Source organism: Bos mutus, chromosome 25 (assembly GCF_027580195.1).
Source record: "Bos mutus isolate GX-2022 chromosome 25, NWIPB_WYAK_1.1, whole genome shotgun sequence".
Classification (NCBI taxonomy): domain Eukaryota; kingdom Metazoa; phylum Chordata; class Mammalia; order Artiodactyla; family Bovidae; genus Bos; species Bos mutus.
In genome coordinates, this window is record NC_091641.1 from 38,545,860 (window position 1) to 38,573,235 (window position 27,376).

At 62.3% G+C, this 27,376-nt stretch overlaps 2 protein-coding genes across 6 annotated transcripts in view; one reads left to right on the plus strand and one right to left on the minus strand.

The window, feature by feature from the left end:
- LOC102286494 (coronin-7) overlaps positions 1-3,413 on the plus strand; it is a 60,776-nt gene extending 57,363 nt beyond the window's left edge. For all 5 annotated transcript variants that reach the window (XM_070362668.1, XM_070362671.1, XM_070362670.1 and 2 more), the window contains 4 exons: positions 1,565-1,649; positions 2,441-2,577; positions 2,910-2,975; positions 3,257-3,413. In XM_070362668.1, the coding sequence (XP_070218769.1) occupies positions 1,565-1,649; positions 2,441-2,577; positions 2,910-2,975; positions 3,257-3,343 (375 nt within the window). In that variant the 3' untranslated portion in view covers positions 3,344-3,413. The remainder of the gene's footprint in view (positions 1-1,564; positions 1,650-2,440; positions 2,578-2,909; positions 2,976-3,256) is intronic.
- A 617-nt stretch (positions 3,414-4,030) lies between these two features.
- On the minus strand, positions 4,031-24,740 carry GLIS2 (GLIS family zinc finger 2). The gene is made up of 7 exons (XM_070362674.1): positions 24,244-24,740; positions 10,240-10,489; positions 9,197-9,369; positions 8,526-8,702; positions 8,315-8,448; positions 8,098-8,216; positions 4,031-6,778 (listed from the first exon to the last, which is right to left on the minus strand). Exons 2-7 carry the CDS (start codon positions 10,409-10,411, stop codon positions 5,979-5,981), a joined length of 1,575 nt encoding a protein of 524 aa, XP_070218775.1. The 5' UTR covers positions 10,412-10,489; positions 24,244-24,740; the 3' UTR covers positions 4,031-5,978.
- Positions 24,741-27,376: the final 2,636 nt, after the last annotated feature.

Here is a 27,376-nt window from a genome sequence, read left to right on the forward strand (position 1 = left end):
AGCCGGAGTTGGGGGAAGCCAGGTGAGACTCTCCCACCGGAAGCGCATCCTCCTGGGCCTTTTCACCTCGGCACTTGCAGCCTCGCCCCCCCCTCTGACCACTGGTGAGTCTTCACAGAGCTTTGCCTTCTGGTGTGAAATATGGGGCTTGTGAAATCCAAACTCACCTCTCCTTTGGCCCGGAACCACACCCACCTCGCCCATCAAGGAGGCCCAGCAAGGCCAATTCTGGAATCCGGGTTCCGTTGGAATCTGACAAGCCCGTCTTGAGCCTCTGAGTTGGGTCCTGCCCTTTTGTTCGGTTGCGCTCCCTGCCGACCCTACGTGAAGTGGGCAGCCTGGGGACACCACAGCTGAGAGCACAGGCTGTGGGTTTTCTGCCCATCTTCCTCCTGGGTGCCAGCTATGTGTCCTCAGGTTCGTCACTAAACTCTGTGTTTGCGTGTCTCAAGCTGTCGGGATCAGATGGCACAATAAAATGTGTCCGTCACAGCGCTCGACACCCTGGCTAAGTTCTTGTTGGACACCAACACTTGGAGGCGCCACGTGATCCGTGGTGACCTGCAGCAAGCATTCGCCAGAATCCTTCATGCACATGTGTGTACCATTTCACACACGTGCTGTCTGTTATCCCTAGTCATAGTAAGGTCTGTAGGTTTCCCGTCTCAGCCACCCTACTCGTCTTGCCTCCCAAGTCCCCCAGGTTCTTGGCTGCTCCCAGTCATCCCTTATACTCTCTTAGTCTGGGCTTCCCCCAGTCCCTCTGCCTGAAAAAGCCCCCGTGTAACCATCATGATCCTACTTGCCCGGGAGAAGTGCCCTCACCCCCCAGAGTCCCCACGTCCTTCCTGAGGGCTCCCCTCCCTCCGTTGACCGTGTACACCTCTGGTCCTGCTTGATGCCCCACTCGCCTCCGTGGGGCACTGGACTACGTGGTCTCAGAGTGGAAGCCTCTCTGAGACCACGTGGTCCAGTGCCCCACGGAGGCAGTGGGGGGATTCCCGCAGGGCTGGGTCCTGTGTGTCTGATGCCCTGGCGCTGACTCAGGCGGGGTTTGAGTGAAGCGGTGAGCCAGTGGAGGAACGGGGGCCTAGGGTGGAGGGCATCTTGCTCTCTTGTTGTGTTGAATGGAATGGACTTGAATAACGTGGGGAGAATCAGAATGGCCCTGCATCTCACCACCAGCAGATGAAGGCTGGACCCGCCAAGCTCAGATGCAGAGCTGGCGGTGAGTCCGGGACCAACCCCAAGTTCTGGCTCCCAGGCCACGTTGCCTTCACTCCTGTCCGCCTTGTCCGAAGGCTGAGAGAGAGCCCCATCTCCCTCTGGGGGACTCTTTCGGGTACCTGCCCCCCAAAACTCAAGACTGCTCTCCTGTGAGCCTCCGATGCCTGCCAGAGCAGAATCTTCTATCAGGCGCTGGGAGGAAGTGGCCTGTGGCCGCCGCGCTGGGGTCCCTCGCCTCAGCCTTCCAACAGCCTTGCCACTTGGCCAGCACCTCCAGGACTCATCTCCAGGGCCCTGAGAATGCAGTCCACTTACCAGGTGCCTTCTTTGCCCACAGGCCAAGTACCTGGCCCAGATCATTGTGATGGGCGCGCAGGTGGTGGGCAGGGCCTTTGCCCGGGCCCTGCGGCAGGAGTTTGCAGGTAAGCTTGGGTTCCTTTTCCCTGTGCTGGGAGATCCTGCTTGGGTCAGATTTTCCCTGTAGCTGTGGGCCCCTTCCTCACTCTGGGCCACCTGTGAATGCAGGGACCCCTTGTGGGCTGGGTTCTGGCAGCTTGGGTAGCCTGGGACACTTCTTCTCGGGGGCAGTGCTTGATCTTGGGACATTCCCAGAGAAGGGAGACCTGATTGACACGATCATCCGGCCAGAAGTGGGCACACTGGCCGGCCTGCCTGCCTGTTTTTGCAAATAAAGTTTTATTGGAACAGTCAGCCAGCGTCCAGTAATTGCAACACAGACTAATTGACCTGCAGAATCTAAAACATATTCACTGACGCTTTAAGGAAAAGTGTACTGGCTCCTGAATCGAGAGGTCACCCAAGGCGGCCTGCTTCAGTGGCCTCGGTGACCACAGGGCAGCCGGGTCTCATCTGGGCTGCCACCCCTGCCCGCAGCCTCACTCTGCTCCCCTAGCAGCCTAAGCTCCCCGACTTGCTGCGTGCCCGGGGTGAGAGGGTGGGGAAGACGAGGGACAGGGTCATCTCCTGGTCTAGGCTGGAGACCTGATGCCGGGTTTGACCAGCCCCTGCCCCGTTCTCTGGTGGGGAAAACCTGTCCTCACTTGCCTACCCACCCCTGGCCCCCCAAAATCCCCTCCTGGAGGACATGCCCCCCGGCCCTGCTCATCTCCCGCACCCCCTGGCGGGGATGAGCTGCTCCCCAGGGTAGCCCTGGGCCGCTGGGAGCTGGGCGCTCACCCACGTATTCACACAGCCAGCCGAGCAGCGGCGGACGCCCGGGGACGCGCAGGACACCAGTCTGCGGCCGCCTCCAACCTCTCAGGCCTCAGCCTCCAGGAGGCACAGCAGATTCTCAACGTCTCCAAGCTGAGCCCCGAGGAGATCCAGAAGGTAAGGCCCCCCCGGCCGGCTCGGAGATAAGCCGCCCACAAATGGGGAGAGGGTGGCAGGCTGCCAGCTGGTCGGGGGAGGGGAGGGGGCAGGAGTGGGGGCCCTGAGCATGGCCGGCTGGGACTCGAGGAGGCCGCCGTCGTTTGTCGGTGTGCAGGCCGCAGAGGCGGAGGCACAGGCCTTGTCTCATGGGCGCCTGTCCGCTTCTCCGCCCCTTAGTGGCTCCCAGCGTTGGAGCGCTCTGAGGGGCGAGCCCTTTCGCTTTCCTTCTTTGTCATCTCCTAGCTTCCCCGCTTCTGTAACCAGGACTCACCGTCTCCCCTCCTCTGCAGAACTACGAACACCTATTCAAGGTGAACGATAAATCCGTGGGTGGCTCCTTCTACCTGCAGTCAAAGGTGAGCGCGGGCAGGGTGGGCCGGGGCATCCCTCACTCCTGGGCGGTTCAGAGCTTGGCAGGAGAAGGGTGCCCAGGGCTCAGGGGGCCCCCTGAACTGCCTGGGCCCTGTGTCACCCTGGATGGTGGCCCCCAGCAGCCATGGCCTCGAAGAGCCTGGACTGCTAGCTGGCGGGGAGCTGGAACCAGCTCCCTGACCTGCCCACAGCCCTCCAGGAAGCCAAAGCAGGACCTGGGGAGGGAGGGGGCGCCCAGCCTAACTGTTTGTGACCCCCTCCCCAGGTGGTCCGAGCGAAGGAGCGTCTTGAGGAGGAACTCAGAATCCAGGCCCAGGAGGACAGGGAGAGACAGCAGCCGCCCAAAACGTGACCGCTTGGTTCCTCCCGCCCACCCGCCCGCCTCTAATTTATAGCTCAGTAATAAATGTCTTTTCCGCATTTCTTGAGTATGCATGTCCAGATTCCAGAGGCAGGCCGCTCTTCCTGCCAGCTGTGGGGCTGTGCACGGAGGGGAGGCGGTGGTGTTCACCCGCCCATGGTCTGGCCTCTGACACCCAGCGGGCCAAGGCAGGCAAGGGTTGCTGGTCGTGCCGTCACGCACCAGACAGAGGAGCCACTCCCGCGCCGCCCTCAGGTCAGCCCTGCCCGCCCCTCTGTGGACGGGGCCCCGGCTCTGCCACAGGCCTCCCTTTGCTGAGCTGGGTTGGGCAGTAGCCCCTCAGTAATGTGGGGAGTCAGCTCCAGGATACAGCGGAGGAAGAGGAACCTTTCCAGCCTGACGGCCCCGAGGAGGCCAGGGAGCCCGGCCCCTCCCAGAGCCAAGGTGCTCGTGGCGGGTGCAGCTGAACCCACGACGTGTGGTCCAGAACCTTCCATCTCAGCACCGCGTGTCCCATCCAGCTCCCAGCAGCAGACGGAGAGCTTGTGGCGCCCACAGGGTTGGGAGGAAGCCCCGGAACAGGGCCTTGGCCTGGGTGGGGGACCCCAGAGCCAGGCATGGGCGGCCGGAGGTGGTCTCCTGTGCGTGGCCAGCTCCTGGCACATCTAAGACAAAGCATGTTTGTAACGCACTTTTATTTCATTTCTTTATAAACTTCCTCTCACATGGAGGAATATATTGTTATAGTCATTAGCTTATCTCTCTTTTCTTTTTTTAAACTCTATGCTAACAGCAATGGAGCCAAGAGGAGGAAAAACAAGCTACGATAGAAAGGCACTTAGAACCTGTTAGAATACTGATATCCTGGAATGTGCAACAACAGACCGACAACAACGACACGTACACCGGCCCCCTCGGGCCTGGTCTATCACCGAGTCACATGCTGAGCTAATGTCGCCTTCCTATGCCCTGTTCCTCTGCTCCTGGGGCTTGAGTCCAACCCCTCGCCCCAAAGGGGACTTAAGGCCTGGGGCCCTTGTAGGGGTGAGGGGCCTGGGTCCGGGGTGGGGCGCGAGGGAAGGAGACCAGCTCCCTCCTGCTCTGCTTGTGGCCCCTTCAAGGGGTAGAGCCAGCGCTGCGGGCCCGTCAGCGGGCCGGGTCAGGGTAACCCCTCTGGGATAGAAGGGCGGTCCAGGAAAGGGCGGGTGAGCAGAGAAGCAGCAGGGAGACCCCGGAACTGCACGGGGGCCAAGGGTCTCCCTGCAGTCCCACAGCTCCCCTGTCCTGCAGCTGGGACGTGGAGGGTGCAGCCCAGGGCAAGGCCAAGGCCAGGACCCCCCAGACTGAAGCTGGGCCCCTGACAGGAGGGAGCACGAGGGCCCAGGGTGGGGCACGAGATGAGCTGCTGCCCCTTCAGGGCCTGGTAGGGAGAGCCCGGCCCCTGGGCTGGTCAGCAGCATGGGCTGCAGGGGCATGTGGAGACCCTGCACCCTAAGCTCCCCTGGTCCCTGGAGGGCAGGAGCTCAGTTCAGAGAAGCCAAAGGAAGCAGGCCACAGAGCCAGCTCTCCCCTCTGGCTTCCCCTGCCCCCACGGCCTCCATGGCTGCCTCGCTGCCCCTCATCCCTTGTCAAGCCCAGGTCCTTCATCCATCCGTCCGTGGCCACTGGGACGCTCCCATGCCCAGCACCGGCCTAGAGCCCCCTCCCCTGCACCAGCTCTGCCTTGGCGCCCAAAGAACAGAAGCTGTGTCTCGGCCTGGGGTTGTCCCTAGCCAGCCTCCACGCTCTAACTGCCCTGCAGGCCTCCCCCGTCCCCGGGTGCAGGGTCCCAGGCCAGGCCCAGCCCCGTCTGTTCCCTGAGCTGGGCACCTCTCCCGACTCAGGGCTCCCTGAAAGCAGAGGGACGCGGGGGCAGACGAGTGGCCAGCCAGCCCAGAGCAGGGACCTCCACCTCGGGCAGCGTGCTGGCCACCGCAGACGGCAGGCAGTGGGGGGCAGCTGGTCGAGCGGGCCTCCCTCCCTCAGCCGGGAGGCACCTTGTCATGGGGGGAGGTGGCTTCTTGCTGTGGCTTAGCCGCGGCCTGCGTCTGTCTTGCTCTCCCTCTGGAGGGTGGACCAGAGGGAGAGGGGTCAGGAGCCTCCAGAGCAGGGGCCCGATGAGTAAGCAGGATGGGGTGGGACCTCGATCCCAGGGGGCTCCTCCCAGCTCACCACTGAAGGGGATGGGAGGGCCGAAGTCACCCCCAGCCCCACCCCCACTGCTGGGTGAGGGCTGGCAAGTGGGCAAGGGAGAAAGGGTGACCTGCCCAGCTGGCCACGGGATGAGGGAGACAACCAGAGTGGGTGGGGGCCGGGCAGGCGTGGGCTGGAGGTCAGCCAGGCCTCAGCTCCCAGGGGCATGCTCTCCCCCGGCCGGCAGACCCGGTTCCCCCCCTCAGGAGCCCGGGTGCCCGCCATGCCCTTCTAGCACCATCCTTGATGCCCAGGGGCGCCCCCGGGGCAGGAGGACATTATTGCTATTTCGCAGAAGAGTTTCCGTTCGTCGTCAGGGGCAGGCAGGCAGGCAGGCAGGCAGAGCTGGGAGCTGCCGGCTGGGCTGCAGGTGGTCAGCGTCCACCGAGCGGGTTCAGTTCACCACGGCTGGTTTGAGCAGTACGGAGCCTGGCGGGATGACCACCCAGCCAGGGGCGAGCGCCTCTGGGCTGCTGGCGGCAGAGTTGACACCCGTGGACAGGTCCAGCACGGTGCCCGGCAGCAAGGGCAGGCCGTCGGGGCTCGGCCGGGAGCGGCTGCCCTCAGTCCTCTCGAGGGGGGTCTTGCGGCCTTCCGAGCTCAGGGCCCTGGCCGGCATGGCCCCACGCCCCTTCTCCCCCTCAGCCTTGCCGCCAGCGGAGCCAGCGAGGAGGGAGACCACGGGCAGGCCCAGTCCGCCGGCCCCAAAGGGCGAGGGCAGCAGCGGGTTCTTGGCCAGGTTGAGGGGCAAGACGGGGCCGGGCAGCCCAGGGCCCATGCCCCCCGCACCCCCGGCGCCCCCGCTGTTGCCACAGGCCAGGGCGCTGAGGTCCAGGGGGCCGGGGGCCAGGGGCAGGGGCAGGCCGGGCAAGCCAGGGCCGCCAAAGAGGGCGGCGGGGTTGGGGATGATGATCTGCGCCCCGCTGACGTAGGGGCTGCCGTCGGGGGCGGGCAGCGGGGGCTTGGGGGGCGGGCGGAGCTGCAGGAGCTCGTGCTGCTCGTGGGACACAAAGTGGCCGTGGGCCTTGATGTGCTTGCGCAGCGAGCTGGGGTCCGTGTAGCGCTTGTGGCAGCCGGGCATCTTGCAGTAGTAGGGTTTGTCCACGTAGTGGGTGCGCGTGTGCTTGAAGCGGTCGCTGGAGTTGGAGTAGCGCTTGTTGCAGCCCTCGTAGGGGCACACGTACGGCTTCTCGCCTGCGGGGCGGGGCGGGGCGGGGCCTGCGTGAGGGGCTTCCGCCGGCCCAGGCCAGCCCCGCCCACCCACTCAACTCCGACAGAGACCTGTTTGATTTGGGGTGGCCGTGTCCCCAGCACGTACACGAGCTCTGACTCCAGTGGCCTGGCTGTATGTACCCTCGGCCTTGGGCCTATGCTTCAGGCTGTGATGACAGCGACCCCTTTCACAAGTAATGACACACAGACCCTGCTGGTGCCTAGCTCACAGTGAGCGCACAGGGGTGCCCTTGACCCTGACTTAGCAGTGGCTCCAGGCTTACACCAGGGCTTCCCTGGTGGCTCAGACAGAAAAGAATCCGCCTGCAATGCAGGAGACTGGGGGTTCAATCCCTGGGTGAGGAAGATCCCTCACTGAAGGGCATGGCAACCCACTCCAGTATTCTTGTCTGGAAAATCCCATGGACAGAGGAGCCTGGTGGGCTACAGTCCCACAGTCCCCATGGGGGTCCCAGAGTTGGCCACGACTGAGTGACTAACACTTTCACTTCATTTTAACCAGTGGCTCCAGATTTACTAAAGGGCTGTCCCCGCCGACCAGGGCTGGCCAGAACCCCACAAGGCTGTGAGCTTTTAAAAGTGCCTTGAGTATGAAATATACACCAGAGGGACTTCCCTGGTGGTCCAGTGGTTAAGAACCAACCTTGCAATGCAGGGGACATGGTTTCGATCCCTGGTTGGGGAACTAAGATTCCCACATGTCTCAGAGCAACTAAGCCTGCGTGCCATGGCTACAAAGTCTGTGCGCCGGCAACGAACGATCTCTCACGATGTAACTAAGACCCGAGGTAGTCAAATAAATAAATAAAACACATCCTGGAGTCCGCAGACTTTGGGAAAAGAAGAATTTCAGTGTCCCGTTGATGTTTTAATATTAAAATGATTGCATTTTGAATATACTGGGCTCAAGAAAATGTATCATTGTATTAATAACTCATCTCACCATGTATTTCTTTGTACTTTTTTTTTTTTTTGCAGTGAGGGTGATTAGGAAATTTAAAATTAGGCATATGGCTCTGCTGGCCAGTGCTGGCCCTACTGTGCGTGCCAGGGTCCATGAGGGGTGAGCGGACCAGCCACAGTCAGAGGGGGAACGAGTCGACAATCACACGAACACAGTGCTGAGCACGACACAGGAAGACACGTCTGTGCCCCCGAGAGCAGGTGGGGCGGGTCTCCGCCCCACAGGACAGGCCCACCCCCCACAGCATGTGGTGCTCAGGAAGGGATGGCCACACAGTGGGGTGCGCGCCCATCCCCTGGCTGCCAGGGGTCCTCACCTGTGTGTGACCGGTTGTGGATCTTCAGGTTCTCCAGGCGGGAGAAGCTCTTGCTGCAGGTGGGGCAGCGGTGTGGCTTCTCGTTGGTGTGAGTGCGAATGTGGATAAGCATCTTGTACCTGCTCCGAGGGGGGAGGCGGGGGGGAAGGGGGGTGGGGAGCACGGCTCAGCCGCTGGACACTCAGGCCCCCCTTCCCGCCCCCTCGCCCCCCCTCACCTGGCGTTGAAGCCGCGGCCGTGGCGGGCGCAGCCCTCCCAGTGGCAGCAGTAGCCCGCGTCCTTCTCAGGCTTCACGTGGTAGTCGTTGACGTGGTCTACCAGGTCTTGGAGGAGCTCGAAGGGCTGGTTACACTGCGAGGCCAGGAGCGTGCTGAGCCCGCGAGGGGGCCGCCCGCCCCAGACCCTGCCCCGCCCGGCTCCCCGCTCACCTTGGCCCAGCGACACACCAGCTGCTTGGGCAGGGGCAGCTCTGGCGAGAGGCACTTGTCCTTGGGAGGGGTGAGGAAGGAGGAAGCAGGCAGATGCAGGGCCCCCCCAGAGCCCAGCGGCAGGAAGAACTGGAAGGAGCTGGGGACACCGTCCAGGTAGCGCAGAGGCTGGAGGTCCTGGGGGAAGCAGGGGGCAGAGTGGGTCAGCAGCTGCCCACCTGGCCCATCTCCCTCTGTCCAGGAGCTGAGCGGTGCCCCACACAGGACATGTCTCAACCCCAACCTCTGGTACCTGTGCACAGGACCTCTGTGGAGAGTCCATGCAGATGTAAGTTTAGAGAAGGTCAGGCTGCCTGGGGACCCTAAACCCAGTGAACAGTGTCTCCACAAGAGAAAGAGGGAGATTTGGAGACACACACAGAGGGGAGGAGGCCATGTGATGACAGGCAGAGAGACTGGAGTGACGTGGCCACAAGGCAAGGGGCCAGAAGCGGCCAGGAAAGAGCCCTCCAGAGCCTCGAGAGGGCACACAGCCCCATCAGCACGGTGATTCTGGACTTCAGGTTCCAGAATACACTTCTGCCACTTTAAACCACACAGTTTGTCGTCCTTTGTAACAGTGGCCCCAGGAGGTAAGTGCACCATCTCGAGAACACGTGTCTCCCCCTTACCGGGCCGGCGGGCACTGTGGGCAGGTCCCCGTTGCCCTGGCGCTCTGGGGACAGCGAGCTGCTGCCGTTGGGGGAATCCAGCCCAGACGGTGGCGACAAGCTGAGGTCCACCAGGGGGGCTGCCGAAAAGCGTCCCTCCACCTTCTCGGGGAACTTGGGGTTCAGCAGGAAGCCTAGGGCAAAGGCAGAATTTGGGGGTAGTGGAGCCAGGAGTCCCAGCGGGCCAGGCCCTCCCGCCCATGACTCCTCCGCTGTGACTCGGAGCAGATGCTAGCCATGGCGCCCCCATCCCCGGCCACCCCGGAACCCAGGAATTGAAGCCTCCACAGCCAACAGGTGTGGTGTCTGCCAAGGTGGGAGCCTGGCCATTGGTTAAGACAGGAAGTACTCATTCTTCAGATGGGGGTGGGCTGGCACACAGGGTAAGTAACTGAACAGGAACTTGAATCCAGGGCCCGTGGCTCCCGTCACAATGTCAGGTTAAGGACTTTACTCACTTTCCCCCCAAGTCCCTTTCTGCTTCAGTGCCCACTTCTGTAACATGAAAGGTTTGGGCTGGGTGGCCCAGCTCAGATATGGTAGATCCAGTTTTCAGGGTCCACATTCAGAAATGGAGCAGAAGACCTGGGCCTCAAGTAACCCCCGCCACCCAGAGAAGCACCTGCTGGGCTTGATCCCCCGTCTGCCTGGCTGGCCAATCACACTGCCTCAGAGCGCAGACACAGGGCCACAAGGCCTTCTGTTACTACCTGTGCATTCCCTGCTGCCCCTTAAAGCTCCCCCAAATCCAGCCAGAGGCCTCAGTCTGAATACTAGCTCTGCCGAGCCAGCTTCAGGAGCTGGGCTGGTCAGTCGTCTCCTCCCAGGGACAGTGATGAACATGCAGAGATGAACTGCTGGGAGGGTGGGTAGACAGTGTCAGGGGCGGGGCACCCTAAGTGAGGCTGTGAGGGGCTGCGACTGCGTCCAGGTGAGCCCATCGGGGGACGTTTTTCCTATCGCCAGGGCTCCGAGATCGCTGCTCTGCCCCAGGCATGCAGTACCTGACGGTGGGGAGCCCGGGGAGCCGGGCGTGGGGCTGTCGTCCGCAAGACCAAGCTCCCTGTGCAGGGCTCGGTGCCGGGCTGCGCTCAGCGTCCTCTCCCGCTTCTCTCTCGCCGCCCGGAGCTTGGTGATGCTCAGCTTCAGGTCGAGCGGCTCGTCCAAGGAGTGCATGGTGGTGGGGGTTGGGGGGTGGGGGCGGCGGCAGCGGCAGGCAGCGAAGGGCTCCGGAGCTGGTATTCAGGCAGGAACCTGAGAGCAAGCAGGAGCTGTGCTGTGACACTGGGACCCCAGACTCATCCTCAGGCTGCCCCCACTAAAGCCCAAAGGAGCAGAGAGGCAGTGTGTGCAGGGCAGTGTGAAGGCTGTCTCCTGGGCACAGAGACCCTCTCGGTGGCCCCAGACAGCAGGTATATCAGAGAGAGCCAACCACTGACCCGGATCTAACGCATTCATCTCCCACAAGGCTTTCTGGGAAGCAAAGCTCACAGGGTCCAAGCCTGCCACAAACCGAGCCTTAGCGACGGCCTCAAGCTGCAGAGCTAGGCAGTAGCACAGCCTTCAGATCCAAGGCCAGATCTTCTCCCTGGAACTGGCCAGGCAAGTCCCAAAGGTCATTTGTGACTGGGTGGGAGGTCATGCCTGGGACACATGCCTGATTTGAGCCAGAAGACCCAGAACCAGGCCAGAAGGGCAATGAGTGTCTTCCCAGATAGCCCTCAAAGGGCCTAGCTACTGACCAATGAGCCAACCCCTCTAGGCAGCCCCCAAAACTCCAAGGGAATGAGGCCCAGAGCCTGTCCCAGGCAAGCCTTGCAAAGCACGGCCTGCTTCCAAGGGTTGGGCGGACAGACGGGTGGCCTTGCGTTCCAGGACGGAGGGCCCCACCGGCTGGGGAGCCAGAGGCTCTGGGCCACCACCAGGGGGCAGCTGGGGACTACGGCCCAGCCAAGACCAGCGTAGGGGAAAGTGATCAGCTGTCTAGTGGTTAGTAAAACACATACATACATAATTTTTTAAATAGTGATGATACTCTTATTTTGAGTGGTACATTTTCACCACTTCCTTAGAATTTCTCAACGGCATAACATTCTTCACATGTAAAAAAACCCAAGAGCAAGATCAACTATTCATTCCAAATTCAAACATCATTTTTCACGGCAGCAAACTTCACATGCTGGGAAACGCTGTTTCCTTGTGTTTGTTCATTGAGATGATTGCATTCTGACAATCTATCTGCCAAAGAAGATAATCCCTGCCGTTCACCGACTCCAGCTCTTCACAATTTTATACAGAACATCCCCAAGACCACCACGTGGTAAAAAGACTTTGTATATTTCACTAGTGTGTGTGCTTGCTGAGCTGCCTGGAGCTTTCCATGGAGGGTGGGGACCCATGTTCCCAGTCATCTTCTCCAGGACAAGCCGCCTTGCCCCAGCTCCAAGCCTCCTCTCATCCATCTCCCAGATAAGACCCTGAGTGCACACAGGTCACAAAGTCCTCACTTAGGGCCCTCTGCTTCTGAGGACACATCCCAAGACCCCAGTACATGGCGAAACGACGCTGGAGTCTCTGAGCCTGGGGAGGGGGCTGCATTATCATGGTACTGGTGGTTGCACTTGGCCATGGGACCGAAATCTGTGACTTGACTTGTTCCTACATCAGGTGGGAGCTGGCAGATCCGTCTGGATGAACCCGCACGCAGGGCATGCATAGGTCGGGAGTTCTCAGTGACGCCAGGGGCTGGGACCACACTGCCACCTTGTCCCCTTAGGAGCTCCAGCCCTAGACAGGCAGGTTGGGTGGGTGAGAGTGATAAATGGACCTGGGCCCCCTCCACTCTCCCTCTGTCTGGGCAGGGAGCTGCCCTCTGCCTGACCCACCCCCCAGTGATGTCTGTCTGTCTGTGTGTCTGCCTGTCCCTCCACCTGTTTATTTTTAGACACAGGCCCAGTCCAACCTCCCTGAAGCTCCTCTGTGCTGGGAGCCTGGAAGGGGAGGAAGGAAGTAAATATTTATGCTGATTAAGAATTCAGGAGCCAGGAAGGGCTGGTGGCCTGGTCCTTCAGCTGGCCTAGGGCCACAGGCCTCCCCACAGCCTGTCCCCCGCCCCCTACCCGATCTCCTGGAGGAGACCACTAGGGCAGGATGGTTTGGGAACTGGGAATTCAGACTGACATTGACTTAACAGCAACACTGCTCAAGTAACGTCCTTTGGCACCTGCCTACTGCACCCCACCCCACCCCAGGTCCCCGCCAGAGGGGAATCAGGGAGGAACCATGGGTCACCTGGTTTGGAGACTTGCAGGAGACACTGCCTCAGCTCAGAAAGAGGGAGGACCCCAAAAGGAGCTAGTCTCCCAGGGTGAAGCTGGGACTCCAGCACCTCCTCAATCAGCAGACCCAGTCCCCAGAGACCCCACCCTAAGCCCCCTACTTCCTGCCACTGGTCCTGCCCTGGGAACAGGTGTTCATTCTGATGGAGCCAGAGTAAAGCCAGGAGACCAAAACTGGTCACTCCTAGAAAAGAAGGAAGGATCAGCCACCAAAACCCACAGCTCCCAGCACTCCCCCACCCCAGGCTGTCCCCATCCATCCAAGGGTAAGACGCCTGTGACCCTCCTTCCTGCTTTGACTGTGGTCAACCTGGAAGTGTCCCCTTTCACTCCCCACAGGCAGGGAGGTGGCCAGTTCTGGGCTCGGGCTCTGCTCTTTGTTCCCGGGTTGGATGAAGAGGGGCAGGCGAGAGCCAGTGTCACTTCTCTGGGGCCTCAGAGGCCCTGAGCCGGACGCACCCGCGCCAGAACCCCGGGACTGGCGCGGCAATCACCCCCCTGGAGGCCGGCTAGCCAGCCATCACTGGATTGATTTTCGGGGGTGGGCGGGTGGACATTCGGTGTTTGTTTTCGGGATAAGGACAGGGACCCGCCTCGCCGAGAGCAGAGGCAAGTTTCTTAGGCAGCGCGGAGCCCAGAGAGGGCCGGTGCCCAGCGGATGCCGGGCGGAGCCTGGCTGCAGAAGCCCCGACCCAGTTTCCCGCTAGTCGCGAGGTGACCCCACGAGCGCCCTGCTACCGCGGGGTTGTGCGATTCCCCGATCGCAGGAGGGGGCGGTTAGGGAGGCGGCGCCGAGGTGGCCGCGCGGCCGGGCGCCGCTGCTCCAGCTGCGAAAGGAACTAATTAGGGCGGAGGGATCGGGAGCGCGCGGGGACCACCGGGGAGGCGGGGGCGGGGCGGGGTCACCCCGAGGGTGGGCCGCGCTGGCCCTCAGGGGGCCGGCCCCCGCCCCACCGCGCCCGCCCGCCTGGCGCAGACAATGGCCGCTATTGTGCGCCCGCCCGCCGCGCGCAGACGGCCCCCAGCTGCAGCTCCCGCAGCGGCCGGCCGGCCCTACCTGGCGGCTCTGCCGACCCCCGGCGGAGGGGCGGGGCGAGCGCGCGGCGGGGCCGGCCCCCGGGGAAACTGAGACCCGGAGGAGGCCCCGCCTCCGCCAGGTCTCGCGGCGAGGGGCGGAGCGCGGACCCTAAAGGGGGTCGGTGGGCGGTGTCTTTATGTACCACGTTCCCACCATGTGCCGGGAGCCATCTGTGCGCCCCGAACCCTCTAAAGCCGCTTCTGCTGAGCAGATGAGGAAACTGAGGCTCAAGGTCACCAGGCTAATAGGAGGCGCTGGCAGGAATCTGTCCTGGAGAAAGCCCCTCGTCACTGTTGGGGAGAGGCCCGCTGGCTGGCCCTGAGCCGGGAGAAGTGCGGGTGTGGATGGAGGCGTCGAGCTCGGTACACCTCACTGAGAGGCACTCGGGGTCTCCTTGGCAAAAATAGAGGACAGGGCCCACTGTAAGATGGCCCCCCCACCGTCCCACCCACCCCACAGCTGCGAGGAACCAGGTGAGTGGAAGCCAAGATAGCAGTGTTGTCAGGCAACAAAAGGCACACCCCTTATTCCCAGGTGATGGGGGTGTAAGGTGTGGGGGCGTAGTCCTGACTCTGCCCTTTGGTCAGCCATGACCTGTCCAGCCTAGGACTTGGGGACAAGGGCCCAGGAGGCACTTCTCAAAAGCCCACGTGGCTTTCTTGCTATGGCATGAAAGCAGAAGCAAGTCCCTGGCTTCCCCTGTGCCCATCAGCTCCCACCTGCTCAGAGGATGCCCCTTGCGTCTGGCACAGGGACCAAAACCATCAGTACACGGGTCCTGTGGGGGGAAGCTGAGGGCCGGGAAGGGACACCGCTCGCCCACATTGCACAGTGGGTGGCAAGCCTGGGACTGGAAGCCGAGGACGAATATCACCACCATCCACCAGCTGTTGATAGTCAGGCAATGTACCAGCACCTGTTTAAGTCAGGTGCTGTTTCATCCCCATTTTACAGATGCAAAAACTGAAGCTCAGGGAAATGAAGTGAACTGTCCCAGGTCACACAGCTCGTCTCTGGCAGAGCTGAGTTTCAAGCCCAGGTGAACCCAGAAGCCATGTTCACCCATCGGTACCCCTGGGGCCCCTGGATGTGGGAAGGGGCAGGCAAAGGGGCTCTGGCTTCCCACCCCTGCCCTGCCCAGGGGTTTGTGGGAGCTGTGTGCCAAACCCCGGAGGGGCAGCAGGCAGTGAGTGGGCGCTGGAGGGGCTGACTGTTGGGGGGCCCACAAGGAGGCTTGGAGAGCTGAGGGCAGATGTGCTGCCAAAGCAAAGGGCCGCACAGCCCCGCATTCCTGGGAACCGCTGCTGCACCCTGCTCCAGCCAAGGGCTCCGCCCTCCTCAGGCGCCCAGCGGCGGGAGCCAGAGACAGGCGCAGGCCTCATCTCCTCCGACCCGCTTCCTGAGCAGGCTGCAGAGCAGGGCTCCAGTATGGGTCAGACCACCCAGTCTCCAATTTGGCTCTGCCACGTCCTGCCCACATGAGTCAGGGCAAGTCACCTCCCAGTCTGGGTCTCATTGTCCTTATCTCTAAATTAAGATGATGATAATACTGCAGGGAATGGCACCCCACTCCAGTGTTCCTGCCTGGGAAATCCCATGGACAGAGGAGCCTTGTGTGCTACATACAGTCCATGGGGGTTGCAAAGAGTCGAACATGACTGAGCGACTAAACACACACACAGTAGTGTAAGATGCCCCCCTCCTTTGGATTTTGGGGAGAAATCAATATGATGATGCCCATCCAATGATTACTCTAGTGTTTCCCCCTGTTATATAGTGTTCAGCACCTAGAACAGTGCCGGGTGCATAGTAGGTGTGTAATTAAACTTGTAAATAAAGTGTCACCAGCACTTGAGTCCCCCAAGTCTTTGGCCAGTTGGGGGGCTGTGAGGACAGAGGGGGCCGGCCCTCCTGCTGTACCCACAGACCTAGAGCCTCGACCTCACCTGGGACCACCCCTGCTTCAGCTGAGGACACAACCAAACAAGCTTGCGCCCTGGAGAGGGAGGGCTGCAGGCCCTGCTGTCCCACAGGGTGGCCCCAGCTGGCCCCAGACTGCTTCCAGAACCTGACTGCATCAAAGAGAGAGCGCTGGGAGGTCCCGGACAGTCTCTGAGCAGCCTGGAAGAAACAGGCCTCCTCCCAGGACCCAGGGAGGGGCTTATCCTGAGGGCTTGCCCGTGCAGGTCCCAGGAGAGGGCCCAGTGTGGGGCGGACATTACTTCCTGGAAGTGTGGGGTTTCGCCTTTCCCGGGAACCTCCAGATGGGAAAGCAGACCCTGCCCTCACCCCAAGATGGGCGCTCAGCCAGCACACAGATTGGAGGGGGGACAGCTTCTCCAGGTCCCCTGGAGGCTAGACCCTGCCCAGGTGGGAACCAACGGCCCCCAGGTGACACAGCCAGGGCCAAGCTCTCTGCTCAGCCATAAACGGGAAAGCTCCCAGCTGGGCAGCACCTGAGCAAGGGTGCAGGCTGGCAGCCCCAACTTGGGAGCGTACCCAGAGTCAGCTGGAGCAGGGCATAGCAACCCACTCCAGTATTCCTACCTGGAGGATTCCATGGACAGAGGAGCCTGGCAGGTTACTGTCCATGGGGTCCCAGAGTCAGACACACACACACCCTTGCATGCCCCTGTGGTTCTTGCTAGTGGCTTATGGACCCTAGGGACCCAGAGTCTGGATATCAGGTCCCAGTCTCCCAGCCACCCCTCTGCAACTTGGTTTCCTCATCAGGAACACAGGCGCCATGGATAAGGTGCCAGCTCACGGGGCAAGCTTGCCTGGCACCTGGCACACAGGCGGTGCCAGCAACTGGTAGCCCTGAGGATTCTTGTTCCCAACCCCGGGCTGGGGGGGGGGGCCCACACAGTCACTCCAGGGTCACCCCGATGGGTCAGGCAGCACAGCTGCTGGAAGGCCAGCAGCTGGCTCACCCACGCCCCCCCAGCTCCAGCTCCCTAGGATCCACACTTCCCTCCCCAGCGCCAGCAGGGTGACTCCAGGATGGGGTGGGGGGTGCAGCTCAGACACACACATCCGTCCAGCTGCAGGGCCCAGCCTGGCACAGAGGCCTCCCCTGCCCGGTGGCTCCAGACCCATCAAGGCGGGCCCCCGCCCCCTGCTGCCTGCCCGCCTGCAGCCACCTTTGCACAACTATGTCTGGTATTTTCCTGTCTGCCCAGCTTGGGGGGAGGTGGTGCGTGGGGCTGTGAGCACTGCCCGCACCTGGGCCTGGGCCAGAGGGGAGCCCGCCAAGCAGCCCCTACGCCCAGGGCTGGGGCCGGGGAGGAGGGGCGGGGGCGGGTGGAGAGGGAAGGGCTGGGCCCTGGGCCGCCCAGATCCCAGGGAGGGGCCGGCAGCAGGGGAGCCAGACGGAGACACACACCCGGAGGCAAGGCTCAGGCACGGCCCTGGACCCTGCCAGGCAGCACCGCTCACAGTAGGCAGGCCGCGCTGGGCGCTCGGCCAGTGCTCTCGAGGGCCTGTAGAGGCATTGGCCAGCATCCCACAGGACATGGATGGGCACCCCCAGACATAGAGGCACACGCATATGTGTCACACCTGTGCACGCGGGACACGGCAGGTAACCAGCGTCAGGGTCCTGGACCCAGGACTCTGGGGCTTGTGGGTGGGAGCAGGGGTGAGGTCCAGTCCCCACTGAGGAGGAAACACTGTGCTTCCCACACCGACCCTGGCTGCAGGACGAGCCCAGGAGTGCCTCCCGCGTCCTGGGAAGGCCCACCCTCCCCCCCCAACAGCCCCAGGATAGGGATCAGGCCCACTGGGAACAGCACCCGCCAACTCACAGGGCAGGAGGCAGTCAGCAGGTTCTGGACTTTGGCCCTTCCCTGCGCCTCATTTACCAACTACTCAGTTATGCATTCCAACACCAGGCCCTCCACTCGGTCCTGGGGGCCCACAAATGAATGAGAATGAAGGTCACCCAGCCTGCACAGATGCGAACAGTGTCAGGAGTGGGCTGCTAAGATCCACGTCGGCCACATGGACAGGGGGGGACAGGCTGGGGGCCTCAGGCATGCGGCAGGCCAGGAATGGCCAGCGTGCCTCCTGTGCGCCATCTTTGTCCATCCTCAGGACCCTGGGAGTTAGGTGCTGTCCTCTCCACTTTCCAGATGGGGAGACCAAGGCTCAGAGTGGTTCCACTATCTGCCAAAATCACAGAGCTTATCAATAGCACAATTGGGATTTACCTCCAGGCTCCAAAGCCCACAGTCTGCACCCAACACAGCAGAGGCCTGGAGGTGTGGCCCCAACTGACCCACAGCAAGTCTCCCTGTCATTCAGCAAAGGAGGAAGCCCAAGAGAAAGGCCAGGCCAGTGGGCAGTGACCTGGAGGGCACAGGGGAGCCACAGAGTACTCTATACAGAAGACTGCTGTCTTCCTTTCCAGCCCATCTTCTGTCCCCAGACTCTCCCCTTCAGCACCTCCTTTCTCAGGATTCCCTGCCTCTTGCCAGCCTGATGCTCCCCCCTCGGGTGCTAGCTCCTACCCCACAACCTTCCACACTTCCATATTCCTCCTCCAGCTGTTACCCTCCTCTGACCTCCAGCAAGTCTCCCCAGATTCACCCTCTCTGATCTTTGCCTTCTGCAGCCACACGTGGGCTGTTCTTCCAGGTGCCTCAGAGTTAAGCAAGGGGCCTGCCTCTGTCCCCACAATGCTGAGGGTAGCCTCCCTGGCCTGCAGTGCCTTGTGATGCCTGGCACAGGTGCCCTGGTCCAAGTCCTCACTAACGCCACTCCTTCAACCAGAGGGAACTGGGCAGCAGTTGAAGTGCTGCTGGGGACTCAGACCCAGAGAACCAGGCCTGCTCCTAATTTGACGTGGACAGGGCTCTGGGCTCCTGTTCCCCCATCAGTGAAAGGCGGGAGCTGGCCGAGAGTAGGACCAGAGCTTGAACTTCCAAACCATCCCTCTAAGGGCACCATCATATCTGCCCTTCACTTTTCTCGAACACCTGGTACTGAGAGTTTGCTGAGGGGATGAATCCATTGGTGGCACCTACCAGCCGGGTGAGGTGTGGAAGGGCTTAAGGCCCAAAGAGGGAAGTGGCTCACCCACAGAGGTTTGGGGCGAGGGACCCAGGAGCAGATCTGGGTGATGAGGGTAAGGCGTAACCCTGGTGGGTTAAGATGACCAGAAGGGTCCAGTTCCCCAGCTTCATCTCCTGCCACCGCCCCCCTATCCCCCTAGCCTTGGCACAGAGCCTCCCCAGAACAGCTGGCTTAGACCAGGCCCAGCAGGGGCTCCAGCATGAACTCTGGACTCCACCCCCTGCGCCCTCTTCCCAGCCACCCTGCCCCGCCCCTGCTCCCACTCTGGGCAGGAAAGCAAGTCCAGAAGCCAGGGGCTGTCTCTAAACCCAAAGGAAACACCCACTGGGTGGGGCCGTACCAGGCCTGGCCTGTTTCAGGCTCTTGGGGCCCAGGGCCCACAGAATCACTCAGGGTATCCACTAGGTGTCCTGAACTGGGGATTTAGGGGCTCGGCCTGGAGGAGGAGATAGCCAGCAGCACTGGAGTGGGGAGCACTTTGGAGCAGGCCGGACAATGAGGGGCCCCACAGCCTTGTGACAAGAGGGACATCACAGCTCTGGGTCAGTTAGCTTAGGAGTGTGGTGATAGGGGTTGGGTCAGGGGTGGGGGGTCCTGGACACAGGAAGGAGTGGCCCTGGGGAGAAATGGCTCAGGCAGGCTGGGACTTGCCAGGCAGACCCAGGTGGACTGTGGGGGGAAGGGAGAGAGGCTTCCTCTGGACACAGCTGCCCCCACACTGTGCAGGGGACGGGGGGGGGGGCAGCAGAGAAGCAGGAGGGGCTCTGGACTGAACTGCCATTTCAGGGGCCAGAGCCACGCAGTCCAAGGCTCTGGCTCCCCTCTGGCCCTCCCCGACCCCAAGTGACCTTGGGCCAGGCCCTCAAATCTCGAAGCCTCAGTGTCTGCCTCCCACCTCCTTGCTGCCAGAGTCCCAGTGGAATGCTAGCCTGTGACCCTCAGTCAGCCAGGCAGGAACGTCTTCCTGGAGGCTCCCAGGGCTGAGTCAGGCAGCTCAGCAGTCTCCTGGGGCCTCCGCAGGTTCCCACCCGCCCTTGGCCGAGACTGGAGGAGGGGGGCCGGGGGCCGGGGGCCGGGGGCCGGGCCTGAGCCCTTCTGCAGACAGCCATCTGCTGGGACTGGAGTTCCGTGGACACAGGCAGGTCACACGCCAGGCCCGCCCTGTGCAGGGGACTACCTGGCTGTCTAGCAGGAAGACAAAGGACCTTGGGAAGCTCCAGCCAACCACCAACAGTTAATGTCCCTGGAAGAGTCTCAGCTCCCGCCGCCCATCCCCCACTAGGGGCACGTGGAGCAGATGGAAGCCCTCCCCCATTGGAATCACCTCCCATCTCTGTACCCGGGAGGCCCCTCCCCGCCTGGCTACCAGTTAACCAGACCCTCCATGCATCGGGGGTGGGGGGGGGTGGGGGGCAGAGAGCCAGAGCTCCCTGCCCCTCAAGGTGCCCAGAGCCAGGGCCTCTACTCGGCCCAGCCTGAGGAAACTTGAAGAGACATGTCCCAGGCAGAAGGTAGGTCAGACCCCAGGGAGGGGGGCTGCCCAGAGCTCCCTGGGAGGGGTCCCACAGCCCCAGAGCTGGAATGGGAAAGAGGACCAGGGTCCCCTGCGGCCCTGGGCTGGGCCTCGGCTCCCCCATGGAGAAGTCTGGAGCTGAGGCCAGGAGGATCAGTGCCAGGGAAAGGATGGAGGCGTGGGGCCCGGTGCACACAGCTGCTAGGGCCAGCTCGGGCTCCTCTCTTGTGCCAGGCTGGGAAAGTGGCCACCAGACCCCACCGCCACCCTCCAGAGCCATGGCAGACCCAGGAACTCAGGCCCAGATGCCCATCAGCCCTCCTCCATCCTGTGCCTCTGTTTCCACCAAATAGGGCTCAGTGGGTCTCTCTCAAGAAGCTCACGTAGCAACTTCAGGTGATGGGTGTCAACGCCTGCGATGGCCACCGGCAGGCATCCTGCGGATTTTCTCAGGAGCTGTCAGAGGCGTCCCCCAACTGCTGCTCCATCCTCTGACCCACTTCACCTCCCCACCCTCACCTCACCCCACCCCCCCGGGACCTTACCCTGGCATTTTTACTAGTTGGAGAGACAGCAGGGGTTTGTAGGGCCAAGTTGGAGCCTGGAGACAAATCTGGGTCTATATCAGACTGTGCCATTACATAAGACACCCCCCAAGTAAGTCCTTTCCTGTCCAGGTGTCAGAGTCACCCCAACCGTGGCTGATGAGCAAAGCACGAGTGTCCTGGTTGAAAGTGCAGGTCCCTGCCCCCAGAGAGGGGCTGAGGCAGCCACCTGGGAAACCTCGGGGGCAGCTGTGTCTGAAGGTCCTTGCAAAAGCTGTGATCTCTCCCACCCAGGGCTGGCCCTGGCATTCTCAGAGAGCTCAGCCCCCAGACTCATGTCTGGGCTGTGGCCCATCTCTAGGACCCTTTCACAAGCCCAGAGAGGGGAGGCAATTTGGGCTGGGGGAGATCAGCATCTTTTGGCTGGCCCCAGAGATCCCCCTCACCAGCCATGGAAACCTCCCACCTCTGAAAAGGGTGCTTATCGAGATGAAGGGAGGACCAGCCAGCATCTTCCAGGGGTCACCCCTCTGGCCTCACTGTGAAATGTAAAATAACAATAACCCCAACAGAGGAAGACCCAGGCCCATTGCGCCCAGCTCAGGGCCTCTCCACTGCAATCCGAATTTCCCACTTGGGTAAGGGGCCTCCTCAGCACCGCCTGGGACATGGAACCTGGGGAGGCGTAGGGCACTGGAGACAGCCCCCACCACCAGCGTGCCTCTCAGCGCCGGGGTGCGGGGGCCCACCCAAACGCCTCCCAGAGAGCTCAGCTGCACGCCCCAGTCCCACATCTGGTCCCCCGGCCACAGCTGTCGCCACCCTCGCCCATCTTGGGATTGCCCCAAACTCTGCCTGGCACCCGTCCCCGCCCTCTCGCCCAAGTGGGAAACTCGGATGCCTGGCGAGCCGAGCCGGGGTAGATGGAAACGCACATGGGAAAATGTTGTCAGGAAAAACACATTCTTCCTTCTGTACCACAGCTCAGACCCTGGGAGGATTAGGTGGTCGATGACACTCCCACCGCCTGGGCCAAGGCCAGGCCAGGAAAGGAGGGAAGAGGGATCCACAGGGTGGGGCTGAGAGGGGTCCAGGCCCTCTGACATGCCCCAGGGAGGGGCCCTGGCAGAGCTCTGTCTTCCCCAGGCCAGGGTGCACCGTGTAGTCCTGTCACCCTCCGTGGGCGGGTGCTCCCAGCAAGGCGGGGAGCCCAGGCAAGAGAAGACATCTCTGTGGCTACCCATTTGCAGTTGGGCTTTTCAGAAACAACAAAAGCCTTGGGGGGGCGGGGGGGGGGGGCGGGACTCAGTTCACACGATTGTTTAAAATGAGGTTTCTGGATGTCTGTGGCATTCAGTTATTCATCCTGGCTCCACCCACAGATAATTGAGAGTTGGCTTTTGTTGGCCTTAGTCCCCCTCTCAGCACCCCCCTACCCCCAGGTCTTCTCATGGACTCTGCAGTTCTGGAAGATCACCTTGTACAACCCTTTGGTTTTACAGATGAGGAAACTGAGACCCAGAAAGGGGAAGAGCCTGGCTTGGCCAAGGACCCTTGGGAGTTGGTGGCGCAGCCAGAAGTCAAATCCAGGATGTCAGACGCCCAGGCCAGGGGCTTTTCCCAATCACCCTCCAGGCTGTGGCCCAGTTCCAGCAAATCCCCCAAAGCCACTGACCCCAAAAGCAGTGGTGCCTGGAACTGGGGTGACTCACTGTCTGGCTTCCTGGGGCACCACCTCCCCACCAGTGAGGGAGAGACTGGCAGGTGTCCCTGTGTAGAGAGCCAGGAGCAGGAAGAGGACGCCCCCCCCCCCCAGAGGTCCTACACCAGGGTCACTTAGGGGCCAAAGAGCCCCAGCTGGAGGGATTTAACATCAAAGGTCAAAGGTCACAGACAGGGAAGGGCGGGCAGGCATAGGGGTCAGAGGGTCAGCGCTAATGGCAGCTCCGGAAAGAAGGGGGAGGGGAAGTAGCTAAGGAAAACAGGGCTGCTCCCAAGGGGTCCTCAACTCCCATAAACGGTGCCCAAGCCCCTGGCACTGTCTCCAGCTCAGATGACTGCAGAAGGGGCCAAGCCAAGCTGGGCTGGAGCTCAGAAAGGGATGTCCCCAGGAGGGGGTCCCCAGGTGCAGCCCTTCCCCAGTGCAGGCCAGAGCCAGCTGGGAGGCCCAGCCTGGGCCCAGAGGGGAGAAGGAGCAAAGGGGAGGCTCAGAGGTCGTGGAGAGGATGTGTGAGTGGGGCTGGAACAGATGTGGCGGGTGGGCACACTGAATCCCCTTCCCCGAGCTTCTTCCAAAGCTGCCCGTGAAGCCCCACTCTCCCTCCTGGATGCCAGAACCAGGCATGCTGGATCTTCACATGGCCGCCTCCAAGGACCACAGCTCAGGCCCTCTCCCTGGCCTAGACCAAGAACCATGGGAGCCCAGGCCTTGGCCAGGTCCCCAGCTGGCCTGGCTGCCCCCTCAGTGTCAAGCGCTCCCTCCAGAGCCAAGATCCTGGGCTGTGATGGCTGGGGGCCCAGGGCTCCTCCCAGGATCCCTTCCCGCTTCCCAGGCCCCAGGGTAGGGCTGGGCAGCTCCCTGCAACCATCCCTGCCCAGGGTGGCCAGCCAGGCAGGCCCTCCTGGACAGGCCTACGGGCGGCAAGCTGCCCTGCTGTGGCCTGAGTACCCGGCTGGGCAGGGCAGTGTGCCAAGGCCTCCAGGTGCCAGCCTGGATTCCAGCCCCATCCCAGGGGGCCTGCGGGGAAGCAGGGCGAAGGCATCTCCCTCCTTCGGGATGCACCTGCCTCGCCCCCTCCTCCCGCCCCCTCCGGACCCTCCCTCAGGTGGGCTGGAAACCCCTGCCCTCCCTACTCAGCCCGGCCCTCCTGCGAGCACGCGGACAGCAGGGGGGAACAAGTGCTGGACAGGACGCCAGCTCCCAGTCCTGACCCCCGCCCGAGGGAGGCCGGGGCGAGTCAGGGGCAGCAGGGGGAGGCTTCCCTGGACCCGGGAGGAGACACCTCTCAACTCCCGTCCTAGGAACAGCCCCGCCGTGGGAAGGGGCGGCTGCCCGGCTGCCCCAGACAACTTCGTGCCCGGCCTTGGGGTGGGGGGGGCCCTCTCACCCCGCAGCGCGCCCCCCGTCGCGGCGGCCCAACTTCCCTGCCGAAGTTTGCTCCCTCCTGGGGCCCGGCCGCGGCTCTGCCCAGCCTCCGGACGGACGGAGGTAAGGAGGGAGGAGAGAGCAACAGAGGGACGCGGCCGGGGGAGCCGGCGAGGGAGGGAGCGCGCGAGCCAGCGAGCGAGGGAGCGAGCGCTGGGGCCCCGGCTAGGGCTCACAATGGCCCGGGGCGAGGCGCGGACTCGCAGGGGAGGCGACCCCCGGGTCCCGCAGCCCCCGCCGACAGGCCGGCCCCTCCCGCCGGTCCCCTTCCCCACGGCGCGATGCCCGGGGGGGGCGGGGGGGCGCTTCTTACCTCGGCGGCGGGGGGCGGTCGGGCTCCCGGCTGCGGGCTCCGGCGGTCGGGGGCGGCGGGGGAGCGAGCGGGGGAGGGAGCCGGGCGGGCGGGGGCCGGGGCGCGAGGCTCACGGGGCGCGGGCTCCCCTGGCACGGCCGCCCGGCGCCCGGCCGCTCCGCCACATCTGCAGCTCCGGCAGGGAAGGTGGCCGCGGCGGCCGGGCCGTGCGGGGATGTCTTAGAGAGGGAGGGAGGAGGGAGCCGGGAGGAGGGACCGGCGGGCCGCGGAGGAGGGGGAGGAGGAGGGGCGCGGGGGGCGGCCTCCCCCCCGCCTCCCTCCCCCGCTGCTTCCCTCCCAGCAAACCCCTCTCGCCGCCGCGGCCCCAGGCCCGGGGCGCCAGCTGCCAGGCGGGGCGTGCGCGTCGGGGGGAGGGGGCGGCCGGGAGCCGGCGCTGAGCCGGGGGAGGGGCGGAGGGGAAGAAGGGAGGGTGGCGCGGCCCCGGGGAGCGGGAACCGGGAGGGAGGGGGCGCCGGGCCGCGGCAGGGCCGCGCGCGCGTCCTCTTCTGCCCCATCCTCGGGTCCCCCCCCGCGGCCCCGCCCCCGGCCCGAGGGCAGCGCTAGGACACGGCCTGGGAGGTGGCCTGGGGCGGGCGGGGTGGTTGGCGGGGAGGGACGTCCCGCCCTCGGGGAAGCCCGGAGAGGGGGCGGCGCGCGGAGGAGGACCGGCGGGAGGGCGTGTGGGCCCAGAGGAAAAGACCCGAAGACCGGGAAGATGGAGGAGGTCGCGGCGGCCGAGGGGGCGGGGGCCCCTCGTCTGCCTCCCGCGGGGTCACCTTGGCCAGGCCCCCAGCGGCCCGGGGCTGCGGGGAGGGCGGCGGCAGTGCCTCTCCGCGGGCCCTGATTTCTCCGCCCAGCCCAGTTCCAGGAACGCGCGGGCAGCGCCCGCCGGGCAGCGGCTCGAGCTCCGGATTTGGGGCGGCGCAAGCGAGGGTTCGAGGCTGGTCTCAGCCCCTCCTTCCCGTCCGACGTCGGGCTGCTGGTCCTCGCCTTGTCCTCGGCCTCAGTTTCCCTCTCGGTGGAATAGGGAGGAGTCCCCACCGCGGTCTTGGTGCCAGCAGTTGGGGACAACCTACATCGTCAGCGCGAGCGCCTGCGAGGGTCGTTGATCGCGCCTGGACCCTCAGCGCCCAGCGCGATGCGGGCGATTAGGAAGTGCAAGGAGTGAGAAATCAGCTGCAGCAGGCTAAGCTGATTTCCACCTCCTGAGATTGAATCCCAGACTCGAATTCTTTAAGTGTGTTTTGTTTGGGTCAACCCGGAGACCCCGCCCAATTATCTTCTTGCTGTCTGGTGGCAAATCTTGGTTCAAAAACAAACCCTCCTGGTGTTGGCCTGCGCTGCCAGTTGGCCTTGAGGAGTCCGGGAGAGGAAAACCATGCACTCTAAGCGAGGCGTCTTGATTCTGGGTGTAATTTTGCCTTCATTCTTGCGCTTGGTGCCCGGCCAGAACCTGAGAGGAGCAGGTCTTCATCACTCAGCGACCTCAGTGCCTGGCCCCATGCTCCCGCACATAGATATGTTTCTCGGATGGACACAGAGCAGTTGCTCATTCCATCTTAAGTGGTCAGGTAGGTATAGTAGTGCTCACGACTGTTGGGTGAATGGGCACATAATTGGTGCTGTGAGCTGTTATGTGGGCAGGTAGTAAATGCTCATTACATTTCCAGCAAACGGATACATAATAGGTTGCATAAATGGACAAGTAATAGGTACTCATGACTGTTCATGAACAGACAAGAGGCTGTTGGGTGATACATGAAAGGCCAGTAGGCCCGCACCATTTGGAGGTGACCTCCCCTGTCCCCACCCCACCCCAGTTTCCCTGTGTGAATAATGTGGAGTGAGGCCGGGTTAAATATTAGCCGGCAGATGGTCCCGAGGGAAGGCCAGCTTCGGGACCTAGCACCTCCTAGGAGGGGGCTGTTAAGGGCCGACGCTCTGGGTTCTGGGTCCGCTGACCAGCCAGGGCGTGGGGAGGGGCAGGGGCCGAGGGCCGCAGAGCGCCCCCTTCCGGCCTCCCGGATTTGGCCCTCGGGGGCCCTGCAGCCTGGGGCCTCACTTCGTTCCAATTGGCCCTGCAGGCTCCAGCTGCGAGGCAATGCAGGTGGATGGTAATAAAAGGTACACAAGGGGCTAGTTTTAAATCTTAAAACTGCTTATGGAATGCTTACAGGATGCCAGCGACAGTGGGGACAGATAGTGAACAATCCCAGCCATCCTTGCCCTTCGAGGTCTCACAGTTCAGCTGCAACTGATTCAAGTGAAATCCACAGGTCTCCACACTATGAGGGGACCTGACCACAAGAAACCTTAACCCGTGAGGACTTTCTCATTTGTTTTTCTGCTCCCCTGTGTTTTCATGGATAAGCACGTTGCTCCCAGTGAGAACTCTGACTTAGGATTCCCACATTTGGATGGTAAATAATAGTATCTCCTTTCTGAGGTTGTTATGGAAATTAAATGAGGTATATTCTCAATACACATTAGCAATCACTACTAGGAATCAAGAGGCTTCCCAGATGGCATTAGTGGTAAAGGACTTGCCTACCAATGCAGGAGACATAAGAGACACAGGTTTGATCCCTGGGTCAGGAAGATCCGTGGGAGGAGAGGGTGAGGGAACAGCAACCCACTCCAGTATTCATGCCTGGAGAATCCCATGGACAGAGCCCTGGCAGGCTACAATCTATAGGGTCACAGAAGTCAGACACGACCGAAGCAACTTGGCACATATGTACACCCACAGCAGGTAGCATTAAGCCTGACCCACTGCTTTTCAATTCCAGGACCCAGTTGGTGTCCCCTTAGCTGCAAACAAACCCTTAAATTTGGCACCTGCAAACCCAACAAGAATGAGGAACTCTATATATAATTTTGGTGGAGTCGACCCAACCAGAAACCCTCAATTCTCAGCCAGACCAGTTCTTTCTCTGAATGAGATGCTTTACTTTCATTATATTCACAATAACCCTGAGGGTGGGTCCTATGATTATTCCCATTTTGCAGAGAAAGAAACTGAGGCAGAGATTAAGTGACATGGCCAAGGTCTTAGAAGATAGAAAGAGGCATAGACCAAGTTGTGGTCTCAATC

Bases quoted from the DNA above. Each gene is read 5' to 3' on its own strand.
- GLIS2 (XM_070362674.1), bottom strand. From the start codon at position 10,411: ATGCACTCCTTGGACGAGCCGCTCGACCTGAAGCTGAGCATCACCAAG. The intron at 8,703-9,196 runs GTAAGGGGGAGA...TGCTTCCCCCAG, and splicing joins CCACAGTGCCCGCCGGCCCG to GACCTCCAGCCTCTGCGCTA. The intron at 8,217-8,314 runs GTGAGGGGGGGC...CCCTCGGAGCAG, and splicing joins GGCCGCGGCTTCAACGCCAG to GTACAAGATGCTTATCCACA.